At 36.9% G+C, this 12624-nt stretch overlaps 1 protein-coding gene across 1 annotated transcript in view; it reads left to right on the top strand.

Moving 5' to 3' along the window:
• Nucleotides 1–12624, top strand: part of BMP2K (BMP2 inducible kinase) — a 57901-nt gene that overhangs the window by 15154 nt on the left and 30123 nt on the right. The window contains exons 2-7 of the mRNA XM_087724001.1: nt 4221–4339; nt 5409–5514; nt 6119–6261; nt 10285–10406; nt 11190–11271; nt 12432–12564. Coding sequence (XP_087580127.1) covers nt 4221–4339; nt 5409–5514; nt 6119–6261; nt 10285–10406; nt 11190–11271; nt 12432–12564 — 705 coding nt within the window. The remainder of the gene's footprint in view (nt 1–4220; nt 4340–5408; nt 5515–6118; nt 6262–10284; nt 10407–11189; nt 11272–12431; nt 12565–12624) is intronic.

Here is a 12624-nt window from a genome sequence, read left to right on the forward strand (position 1 = left end):
ATGCAGAATAGATGAGAGAACACTGGTGGTGTTTGTGTGTAGGGATCAATAATTTTTGGGATGTGAAATTCCCATAATTATTTATAAACAGGAAAAAGTGTCCATAAGGCTTGAATTTACTAGCATTTATATGCTCTTTCTGTGAAAGCCAGTTTGCAGTTGTAGTTGAGGCATCTAGAAACTGGGAGACTGTGAGTTCTAATCCCACCTTGGGCATGAAGCCAGCTGAATGACCTTGGGCCAGTCACTTTCTCTCAGCCCCAGGAAGGAGGCAGTGACAAACCACTTCTAAAAATCTTGCCAAGAAAGCTACAGAGACTTGTCCATAATCTTTGTATTGTACTCTAAATATGCTGTACTGTACAGTAGGATTTAGTATTGATTCAAAAACATGTTTTGAAATACAGGATTATGACTTCTATCTTGCATTGTTTCTGGGATCGCGTGATAGTCATGCCATTTCAGAAGGAGATGCATCTGCTTTAAAAGGTTGCAGATAGGTGCTTCATTCCCATTCCAGTCTGCTCCAAAGCAACCTTTTGGAATGATATCTGAAATATTATATAATCTTAATGTGAAGAAAATGTGTTCAATTTTTTTTAAGGCTGCAAAAAATGATTGTTAAGATTTTTTTTTTCTTCAGAACTCCAAGATTCAAAAGAGTGCAAAGAAACTCTGAAGGGACCAAGAGAAAAAGGATATGAAACTCAATACACTCAGCCACTTTCAACTTATTCTTTAGGGGTGTCCATAACACTTTTCTTATTTAGAGATTTTTTTTCCCTTATTTTTTAAAAAATTCTTGTTAAAATTGGGTGGAGGAATCTCTTCACAACATACTATGGGGGTGGGGGTGGGGAGTCCTTTCTACATGAGACTACAGTATGCCTTTTTTTTTCTTGGTTCCTCGCAAAGAGTCTCCCCCCCCCTTTAATTCTATTGAACCCATTTACTGTAATTCCTTGCAGAATCCTAGATTTCTGTGGAATACAGTTTCAAAATCTCACTGTTGAGGATGTGGTTTTTGAAACTTGTTTGCTAGGATCACTCTCTAACCAGACCAGTTTTAGTTATTGAAACTCGGTTCATATGGAATGGGAATAAAGCATATTGGTGCTTTGGCTGTTTCTAAGGCAGTGCAGGGCAAAATATTCTTTGGATTGACTGGAATGCAGCATCTGTCTGCAGCTCAAATGCTTTTCCCCCCCTCCAAATCACACTTCTACTTGTGCCTGATTATAGAAGATTATACATATTTGGTTTACAGAGAGGAGTTGCAGAGAGGTGCAATGTTTGAATCTCCACATACACTGGAACACTTTTTTGCCTTTAAAGCTGAAGTTCTGCAAAGCACTGTTTGTTGCTGTAAAGCAGGAGTGTCAAACTCAAGGCCCATGGGCTGCATCCAGGCCAGAGGTTGCTTAAATCCGGCCCGCGGGGCTGGCCTGGAAATATAAAAGGACCAGCTATATTTCCAGACCAGCTAAAACGGGCCATGTGTGGGGCCCCTACGCCTTGTTTTCACCCTCTATGGCCTCCTGAAGCACTCTGCTGGCGAAAAATGGGCCGCGTCCCACCCGTTTTCAGCTGGCAGAGAGTTGCAGGAGGCCACGGAGGGCGAAAATGGGGCACAGGGGGCTGCATGCAGTTTGATACCCCTGCTGAGAATATATTTAATAAAAAGAATCTCTTAAAAATGTAAGAGCTTTAAATAGCATAGTGCTAACGTGACGTCTTGAGTCTCAGACTTTTGTTGCGGAGAAAGCAGTAGCTATGGAGAGGGTTGCGTACTTTGTGTGTACTTGAACAATATTTTAAGCAGATTAAGGATGGTTATGTGGTTTCTACATGAAACATGGCATTTTTGCAAAGGTTTTATAGTGGGAAGGATGCAAGGGTAGGAACATGCCCACATCTGCTTAATGAGGACTTTTGTGGAATAGATGACTTGCAAGCCATCACATTTTGCTTTATCCAGTCAACAACTTTTAAAATATAATTCTATAAATAATTGGTCAGTGAACCATAAAAAATCTTCAATAAATATAATGTTGGAAATAATAATATTGGTCCGTGACATTCTTCAGGATACTACAGTTTACTATCCAGAACAGTGATAGACTTAAAAGGTGTTAGGATATGTTGCCATCTAATGGCAAAGAATACTTGCTTGAATCTGAGCTTCGGTAGTTTCAGACTTCATTTAGTATAAACTTGTTGGTTTCTCAGTGATGATGAAAAAAGTGATCCAAGTTTTTTTAAAAACATGCAGTATTGGTTGTTTTAATTTAAAAGCTATGGAAGAACATACAATCTTGATTTATTCAGGCCTCTGTGCTGCTGGATTACTCTTCTCCTACAGAGTCCATTCTTAGAAAAGTGACTGTCCATTGCAAAAGTTCTTTTGAAAAATAATTAGGTGTTTTAGCATATGTGTTAGTGTTAATATAATCTGCATTCTGACACGCGTCACAAAAGGACAGCCAGTTTGGTGTACAGTATTTAAGATGCTGATCAGAAGTCTAGGCTTTCCTTAGTCATGAAAGCCGGCTGGGTGACTTTGGCCCAGTCATTGCCTCTCAGTCCTACCCACCTAACAGGGTTGTTAATGCGGGGAAAATAGGAGGCAGAAGTATTGTGTATGGTTGTTCACAGTTAGCTCAGTCCCAGCTGCCATTGTTATCATCACCTTGCACTTTGAGGCCCCTACCACCATGTGCTCCAGTGGTGGGTTCCTACTGGTTCAGCCGAACCGGTAGTAGCTTGGCAGCCTGGGTCGCTGGAACCGGCAGCGACCCAAGCCTGCCACGCCCCTGAACCAGTTCTCCCGGTGCCACCATAGGTGCCGCCATGTTGCTTTATGCTTCTGTGCATGCGCAGAGCAATTTTAGTTGTTCGTGCAGTGCGCATTAAGTGTGTAGGCACGCTGCGTGCCTCTGAGCAAACCAGCAGTAGCCTCTGCCAGAACCCACCCCTGATGTGCTCCATTATCCTATATGACCAATTTTGTTGTATTTAAGTACAATGGCAATAAAGATTATACTTATGAGCTTTGTTGTTTTCTTCCTCCTGCTGCTGACACATCATGCCCTTTTGTGAGGAAACCACGGGAGGTCATCCTCCTCCTGTGCAACCTTGGGAAGCAAGCCTCATGTAGCCAACAGCTGCCTTGCAAAGGACCAGACAGTGCATGCATGGTTGGTCAATAGTGGGAGCATGAAGACTATAAAAGTCAGATAAGATGTCAGGGCATGGAGTGCAAGAAGCCAAAAGGGCATAGATTGGGAAATGAGGGGGGAGTGGCAGCACCCCTGAAATCATAAGTGTGGGTAGAGTGCAAAGTGCCCAAATTTTGATCATGTGACAGTGAGGACACTGTAATGGCCGTAACTTTGGGCACCAGTTGAAAGTCCTTTTGTTCAGCCGTGACTTCAAACAGTCACCAAGTCATGAGAAGTTGCTCATATTGTATGTAAGTGATGTGGTACCTTGGGAACTCTCATGTATCCATCCATCCATCCATCCATCCATCCATCCATCCATCCATCCCATTTCTACACTGCCCATCTCACCTAAGTGACTATGGATGATTTACAGTTAAGAAAACATTCAGGATATATTCAGAAAGGACTTAATTTTGATGGTGAGAAAACTGGATGAAGTATTTAAAAGATGGTTTACAAGACAATAATACAATACACAGTAATTGTATAAAAGTTATATTGCACAGTGAACATTTGTTATATCAGGATTTCATATGAAATTTGTTTTTCTGATGCTGCTGAAGTTGTATTAACTTCAGCATCATCATAAAATATTTCTAAAACTGCCCCTGTGTAAACCATTCTGTGAAACAAACTTCTGATATTTCATAGGATGTTTGCAGAAATTTCTATGAAGTTGCAGAGTTTACAGTAATAGTTACTTTTTGAATAAGATTTCCTTCATCTCTGATTATTTTGATATGTTGGCTTTCCAAGTTTGGATTCAACAGACTGCTTCAGCCTAATTCCTTCTTTCTAAACAAACAAATTTCTGAAATGTGAAAATAATAGGCATTTGTCTTTTACTGCATAATTCTTTTTGCGGACTTTCACATAGTTTTATTAAATGAAAGCATTCAAGAATATTAGTAATCATTTGAATTATTTTTTATGAAATAAACTTTAACTTCTTAAGTTAAAAAGACGAACTTATTTATAGCACTGTTGTTCTTCTAGGTGGCTTTTCAACGGTACTCCTTGTACGTACCCATGGTGGAGTTCGATGTGCATTGAAAAGAATGTATGTAAATAATGTGCCTGACCTCAATATCTGCAAAAGGGAAATAACAATAATGGTAAGTTAATATAAGTTTTGTGTTAGGCTATGTATAATTTAGAAATGATGCATTAGTTTGTGATCTGATGTTTGCATTTATTTTCATTGTGTTTAAATGTGATTCTTTGATATGAGGAAACCACTGTGGTTAAATTATGGAGTGTATTGTAAAAATAGCTTATTTCTGGGTTGTAGCATTCCACATTTTATTTCAACAGTTAGTTTTGTCTAGGAGGGTTGGACAATTTGCATTTGTAGAGTTGGAGATGGGTACTCTGTGCTTGAACATATTTTAAAATAACTTTTTCGAGTCAATTTTGAAATGCTGCACATTCCTAATGATTAGATCACTTTCAGAAACAATGTAGGAACTGCTGTTTAATTTGTATAAGAGCTTCAATATTTATGTGGCTTATTTCCCCTTTAACCTGGCTTTCTATATAAAACCTCAAATACACATTTAATTGTTAGATCATGTTAGATAAGCTTTAAATCAGGGGTGCTTAAATCTGGCCTGGAAATAGCAAAGGACCAGCCTGTGGTGCCACTGGCAGCCAAAATGGAGCACAGGGGGGTATGAGGCCCCACTGTGCCCCGTTTTTTGGCCTGGATGGCCTCTTGCAGCACATTGCTGGCCAAAATGGGGCGCAGAGGGGTGCCTCTGGTTTTGGCCAGCAGGGTGCTGCAGGAGGCGTACGTCCTGTCTGCCCCCCACTCTAGCCGGTCTGTGGAGAACAATGCCGCTTTGGCCCTTGAAGAAATCCAGACCAACCAAACCAGTTTGACACCCCTGCTTTAAATAATTTAATGATTCTAAGCCAGTAATAGATAACACAAAGACAGCTTCATAAGTTTATTTAGAAGAGATGAAACTATTTCATATATCACATTGGTACGATTCTGTATTCAAGATGATAACAGGAAAAAAATACTTAATAAAATGTCTAATACATCATAAAATAATTAACTGATGATTAATAGTTTGCATTGAATGATAGTTTGTGATAGAATTACTTTTGTTTTGGCCTTAAAAGTTAGCATATTCCCCCCGCCCCCCTTTATACTTAAGAATGTTTCTTTTTTTACAGAAAGAATTGTCTGGGCACAAGAACATTGTAGGGTATTTGGATTGTGCTGTTAATACTGTTAGTGATAATGTGTGGGAAGTGCTTATCTTAATGGAATATTGTCGTGGTAAGTACATTTTTTGTCATCTTAATAACAAAAATAGTTGGCTAGCATGCAGTGTTTTGGAGAAAAATACAGCAGCTTTGGAGATAGTTACTGCAAGGTGAAATAGATTATCCATAGCCAACCTGACTTGCTGATGTTCCTCCATTTCGTTGCTTCTTGTTAGAAAGCAAAATGGTACAAAAATGACAGTGATCACTCGTATGTTAGGGCAATATGAAATATTCAGAGCACATTTCATATAGAATCAGTGTTTTAGGTTTATCTGCAGAAGATCCTTTCTTCAACGTGGTGCAATTAATTTTGTCATTTGTGCTTGGACTGCAGTTTATTTATATATTGGGACATATTTTTTATCAGGCTAATTTGATTGTAAATTGCCAAATTAAATTAAAAAAATGTTTTGATTCAATTTGTTATTGTGAAATGCTTATGTTAACTATATCCTTAGTATTTATCTCTAATAAATAATAGATGAAATCTAAACTCTTACTTTGAATAGCAACATTGTGTTAAGTGTTTCAGGGTTTTGAATATTTAATGTTTCCAATCTTACCGAATTGAATCCAATCTGCTATATAACATTTTTTTTATTCCTTCTTTGTAGCGGGGCAAATAGTGAATCAGATGAACCAGAGATTACAAACGGGCTTTACTGAATCAGAAGTGCTAAGAATTTTTTGTGATGCCTGTGAAGCTGTTGCTAGGCTGCACCAATGCAAAACTCCCATTGTTCATAGAGATTTGAAGGTGAGAAAATTGTGACCGAAATCCATGCTATTCCTGTCTATGAATGAATAATTGTATGGCGTAGTTTTATTTATTCATTATCTTTGCCTTAAACTGTTCATGGCATTATTTAATGTGGGTTTTTTTTAGCTTCTACTATCAATATTTCAATTCTTATATGAAATGGGTGCCTATATAAATGTTTCAAACAATCAAATAAAGTCTTTATATTTGCCTTTGTGCAATTTATCTATTAGGTTGCTTATGTCCATGTTTTCTTCCTAAGTTCATAGTCTTAATCGAGTTTAGATAGATGGTATCTTAAAAAACCTTGTTGTTATTACATCAATTTTGGTTTCTTTGATTTGAGAATATGCTCAACTTGCTGGATGAGATCTAAGAAATTATCTGAATAATTAATTCTTTTTCATCTTGCTCCTTAAGTGGAACTGGAAGTTCAGTTGAATGGAGGTGGAAAATGATGGCCAAATGTACTGAAAAAAATTGCTGTCTTGTCAAAAGAAATAATAGTTTGAAATGCTGTTTTGAAACTGGTAGTAATGGTATTATTAATTAGGAAAGGCTTGTGGAAATAATAGAACGACTATTTATCATTTGTTTCAGGTGTGTCCTTTTTGTGTAAAATGCTTGAAAATTTTGGGTTTACTGTAACAGATTACTTATGGGATAAGACTTTACTGTTTTTTAGCTGACAGCAACATTAATCTCAACTCTGATTTCTTTCTTCAGTAGTTTAATAGATTGGAGGCCAAATTGATAATAAATTGAGTATGATTGTATTTGCGGGGTTACTGTTAAACAATAATATTCAGAGAAATTACTGGCTTCTGAAATAGCTATAACTTATATTTTAAGCAGGTTCTGGGAATTTGGAGTAATTTATCCTAGTATGCTGATGATAGTTTTGGCTTTCAGCTTGTATCAAGAATAGATGGTATTGAAGGATTGTCTGATTAAGTAATGGAATAAACTGAAGGCGGTAAGATAAAGCCATTTGTTGACAAGAAGCTGGATAATTTCTGATCTGGGAGATTGATCCTTATGTGTTCCAGTTCAGATAGTTCTCCCTTTGAAAAAAAAGGAATACTTTTTTCCCCTAGTTTGTGTCGCTAGAAAATGGTCCAGTATTTTTTAGAGATATAAACTATTCTGACAAGCTAGGACATTTTAGCAGTCTTGATTTTTCCTGAACAGAATTTTCCTAATCATAGAGGAAGCTACTTTTTAATAATATCTGTGTTACTTTACCCTATCACAGGAATTGACAATAGACTAAAAATAATTTTACTGTCACTTCAAATGTACACTAATCAGCATGCATTAAAAGGCATAATTCCTAATCAAATAACATGTAGGTGGTACTCTAAAACATATACATTGTCCTTAGAAATAGTTAGAAACACCTACTAGTTTAAAATTAGGGAGACCTGATGGAGCAGTGGTTAAAGCGCAGTATTGCAGCTAACTGCCTGTTGCCAGGAGTTTGATCCTGACTGGCTCAAGGTTGACTCAGCCTTCCATCCTTCTGAGGTTGGTAAAATGAGGACCCAGATTGTTGGAGAAAATACGCAAAAATGCTTACATTGTAAACCTCCCAGAGAGTGCTGTAAAGTGCTATAGGGCCTTATATAAGAATAAATGCTATTGCTATTGCTAGAATTTGCCTGGTTGGATTTTTCCTAGTTTGCATCAAATTGCTTTTCTTAAGTTATTTGATTAATTTTGTAAAGTAGGTATCTGTCTTACATTTAGGCAACATCAGAACTGATAACTAACTTGAACAGAATCTTTCTCCCATCACTTTTTATTATATTATTTATTTGCCACTGAGATTCAAGTGTAATTTAGTCACATGACTCTATAAGCAGGATATACAATCCAATACAGTGCAATCTAAATATCAAACATTAGACATTCAATCAACCAAATCAGTACATCAATAAATAGCTAAATAATCCAAGGCTAATACAGTGCCTTCCTTTTGTTCACCAAGACAAGATGAACAAAAGATGAACTCAGGGGTTGCTACAAAGAAGAGGGAATCAAACTGTTTTCCAAGGCACCTGAGGGCAGAACACGAAGCAATGGGTGGAAACTAATCAAGGAGAGAAGCAACTTAGAACTGAGGAGAAATTTCCTGACAGTTAGAACAATTAAGCGGTGGAACAACTTGCCTCCAGAAGTTGTGAATGCCACAACACTGGAAGTCTTTAAGAAGATGTTGCATAGTCATTTGTCTGAAACGGTATAGGGTTTCCTGCCTAGGCAGGGGGTTGGACTTGAAGACCTCCAAGGTCCCTTCCAACTCTGCTATTGTATTGTATAGTTCTTGTCAGAGATCTTCAGAAAGCTTCACTTCATGCTTAAAATGGTCATAGAATTATAAATTAGGTTGGAAGGGACTGTAGAGGTCATCTAATCCAGGAAGAATATATTATGAAACCTATGGCATCCTGCCCCTTTTCCACTGAAATTTACCACTTTCTGGGACAGGCTATTTCAAGGCCTCTTATTGTTAATAAATTCTTCTTTATGTACTGAGGTAGTATCAAGTATCCTCTCCACACACAGACACACGTATGAGTTGCATTCAGCACCAACCCTATCAGATGCTGAGCTTATACATGTGAAAATGCTTCCTTGTAATTTAAACTCACAATTTAGTCTTCTGTAAACTGGAACAACACCATGAAATCTACTCAAATTCTATATAACAGTATTGTAAACAGTTTCAGTGTTACTTGGAAAGTCCCACAATCAAAAGGATTAAAGATCACACCCAGATGTACACATGTACTTCTAATCTTTGCAAATAATCAATAACATAACCTTTAATCTCAAAATCTCTACTGATTTGGTTTGGTTTGGCTGGCTCTTCTGCAGTTTTTCAGTTTGAGATCATTTGAAAACAAAAGACTTAAGTTATTCTGACTTGCTATAATTTTTTTGTGTGCGTGTTACACTCCACTTTTCATTCTCTTTTATGTTCTTGAGTAGATCTCAGTGCATTTAAAACATGCAAATGTAGGATGTACTATTTGGGCAGCTAAACCTGGATAACAGCATTGGTTGCACTGTCTTTGATAAGTATAAAAGTACTATCTTTAGTACAGTACTGTCTTTAGTAAGGAGATGGACAGTTAAGAGCTTATATATAGGGACAGAGATATAAATCTGTGTTCAAATGGATTAATAAATAACAGAAGTAAACCAACTTGTACTTTCTAAAACATAGCTATGGTTTGTGAAAATTTCTATTCAATATTTGTTTTATTTCATAGAATAATACTATTTAAAATGTACTTGGGAGGCCCTCTCATCCAATCCTCTCTGCCCACAGCAGGAATCCTTAAGTCATCCCATACTGTCCAACATTGCTTGGAAACCTTCAATAACAAGGCGTCCGTGGCTTCAGAAGACAGGCTGTTCCACTGGTTAATAGTTCTTGTAGTTGGGACATTCCTAGTTATTTTAAGGTTGCATCTACCACTGTATCTCCCTCCATTTATTTACAAAATTTATAAATTGCCCAAATCGGATTGACTCTAGGTAGCATGCGTCTCAGTAGTTCAACAGTACAATAATTTATGGTAAATAAATCAAAATAATTATGATTCTAAGTGAAAGATGAAGGCACTGAAGTAGTACTGAGAAAATATAGCATTGTAAGTGAGTGTAAGGTAGAGGGGAATCATGGTTTCAGGAAGAGCATATCCAGTAGGGGCTTCTACTAAAAAGTTCTGCCTCCTGATATAGCCAACCCTCTTCATTTCTTTTGGGGGCAGAATGTTTGGTAGGCTAATTGCAAGCAGCTTGTTAACTCTATTATATTTACTCTTGAGGTGTGAATGCAGTGTATGTCATAATACAGTGTATATATCTTTATTTGGGGGAATTAAAGTAATAATAACGTTTACTTCTTCAGTCTAACTCAAACAGCTAAATGAAAGTGCTTGAAAATTATTAGAACTATATTCGGTGTTTGTGTTTATTTGTTGTAAATTGATTTTTGTTTCCTTCTAGGTCGAAAACCTTTTATTGAATGACAGTGGAAATTATGTGCTTTGTGACTTCGGCAGTGCCACTAATAAATTCCTTAACCCTCAGAAAGATGGAGTCAGTGGAGTTGAAGAAGAAATTAAAAAGTAAGTTGCACATCTTAAGGCAGCAGTTTTCTCCATCCTAACAATAGCAAAATACATCTTTAAAATGTTTGCAAATCTCAAGTGCCTGCTTTAATAGCAAAAGGTTTTTTAAAAAAATAATGTATCCAAAGGCTCGGTTCTTTAATTGAATGAATTTGTACATTTAGAAATCCGTTCTATATAGTCCTCATTTAATGACCATTCCATCAATGGCCTTTTGAAGTTACAGTGGTGCTAAACAAATAGTTATGTTTTTCAGAGGTGAAGTCACTGAAGCACTTCTCTCCCTGTAGTCACATGATCAAAATCCAGAGCTTTTCTGTCTGTCTGCATTTACAATTCTAGCATGCACTTCAACCCTCCCCCACTCTGCCATCTCTGCCCCTTTGGCCACTCTGCATTCTGTGACCTCCCCCCTCCTTCCTGTCACTCCTGCTGCCCCCAGCTGACCTTTAGTATCTTTTTCCTTCTGCCATTGATGTAGAATGCTTTTGCTCTTTGCTATTGTGTGCATCCCTAAATTGCAAAAAAAACTAAGCCAAACCGTCAGTAATCAAAACATTTTATGTGCATATCCAGGTCTGATTTCTTAATCAACCACCTTGAGAAAAATGTATCAGAGTGTCATAATTTTTTAAAAATAAAATAAAATAAATAATAGCCCACCTTCAAGTACTTTTACTAGTGCAACAGCTGTGTAGTTTGGGTTTGTAAAACACGTTACAGTAGTCATATTTGTGTTTGATTAACTTTTACTCTTGACTTTTATTATTTTGCCTTAAGGTATACCACATTGTCGTATAGAGCTCCTGAAATGATCAATCTTTATGGAGGGAAAACAATTACAACCAAGGCAGATATCTGGGTAAGATAAACTCTTTTGTAAGAATTAATAAGAAAGGAGCTGACCAAATCAGTATATAAAGAAGAATCTATAAGTAGCCAGGTTTATTGTAATCTTTCTTAATTTCAGTGAGTCTGCTGTGTATAAGTGTCTGAATCCAACTCATATCTTCTATACAATTTATAAAAATGAAATGGGTGACATTTTTAATCTGCCAAATTCAATGTAGAACATAATTTTAAAAGAATCATATTTATTTTGGTTTTTTTAGTTCTGTTGACTAAATTTATAGAAACAATTCAATCCATTACATTTGGAAACTACCGTATTTTTCGGAGTATAAGATGCACCAAGGTTTTGAAGAGATAAATTAAAAAAAAAAAGTTTTTGCACTCTGCAGATCTCCCCAAAATGCCCTGTTTTTGTGGGAAAAAAAGGGCACGAATAGCCTTTAGGAGGCTTGTAGAGTGCTCCTGGGGGGTGCCCCCCCCAAAAATGAGCAAAAAACAGCCTGTTTTTCATGAAAACAGGCCCATTTTTTTGTCAAAAAATTGCATGCATAGCCTTTAGGAGGCTTATAGAGTGCTTCTGGGGGCTGGGAAGGAGCAAAACTGAGCAAAAAACGGCCTGTTTTTCACTCATTTCTGCCATCCCCAGCTCCCAGGAGCACTCTGAAAGCCTCCTACAGGCTCTGCATGGCCATTTTGGCAAAAGGGGTGGAGTTTCGGGGGTGAAAAAATGCTGTATTTAGTGTATAAGACACCTCCAGATTTTCAGCTTTTTTTATGAGGGAAAAAGGTGCGTCTTATACTCCAAAAATACAGTATTTACCACAATAGCACTTTTGCTAGGACAAGTGTACTTTGAGGATGTAGAAGTGAAATAAATGACCATCAGAATAAGTTGTCATAATGCCACAAGCAGCAAAAAAATTTTTTTAAAAAAAATCAAGAAAATTATTGTTAAAATGAGCAAATGTGACAGAATTATAGTTTAGGAAAAGTTGCTGCTAAATAGTACATAATGATCTAAGTAACAACATGTTTTAATGGTTTTATTGTTATATCTAGAAATTGTTCAAATAATATGAAATTGTGATAACAAAACTGATTGCAACTTTTGAAATAGTCTGCTGTTTTTATAGTTCAGTTACTACTATAATGATGTGCTTTTTTAAACAGGCCCTTGGCTGCTTGCTGTATAAACTTTGTTTTTTCATACTTCCCTTTGGTGAGAGTCAGGTTGCTATTTGTGATGGAAGCTTTACCATCCCAGACAATTCACGCTATTCACACAGTATGCATTGTTTGATAAGTAAGTAACTGGTACACTTTACCTACTGAACTTTCTATGTGAAATTAAATTGCTACGTGT

Source organism: Thamnophis sirtalis, unplaced genomic scaffold (genome assembly GCF_051295495.1).
Source record: "Thamnophis sirtalis isolate CommonGarterSnake01/CBP01778 unplaced genomic scaffold, rThaSir2_p1.2 scaffold_10, whole genome shotgun sequence".
In the NCBI taxonomy this organism is placed as follows: Eukaryota; Metazoa; Chordata; class Lepidosauria; order Squamata; family Natricidae; genus Thamnophis; species Thamnophis sirtalis.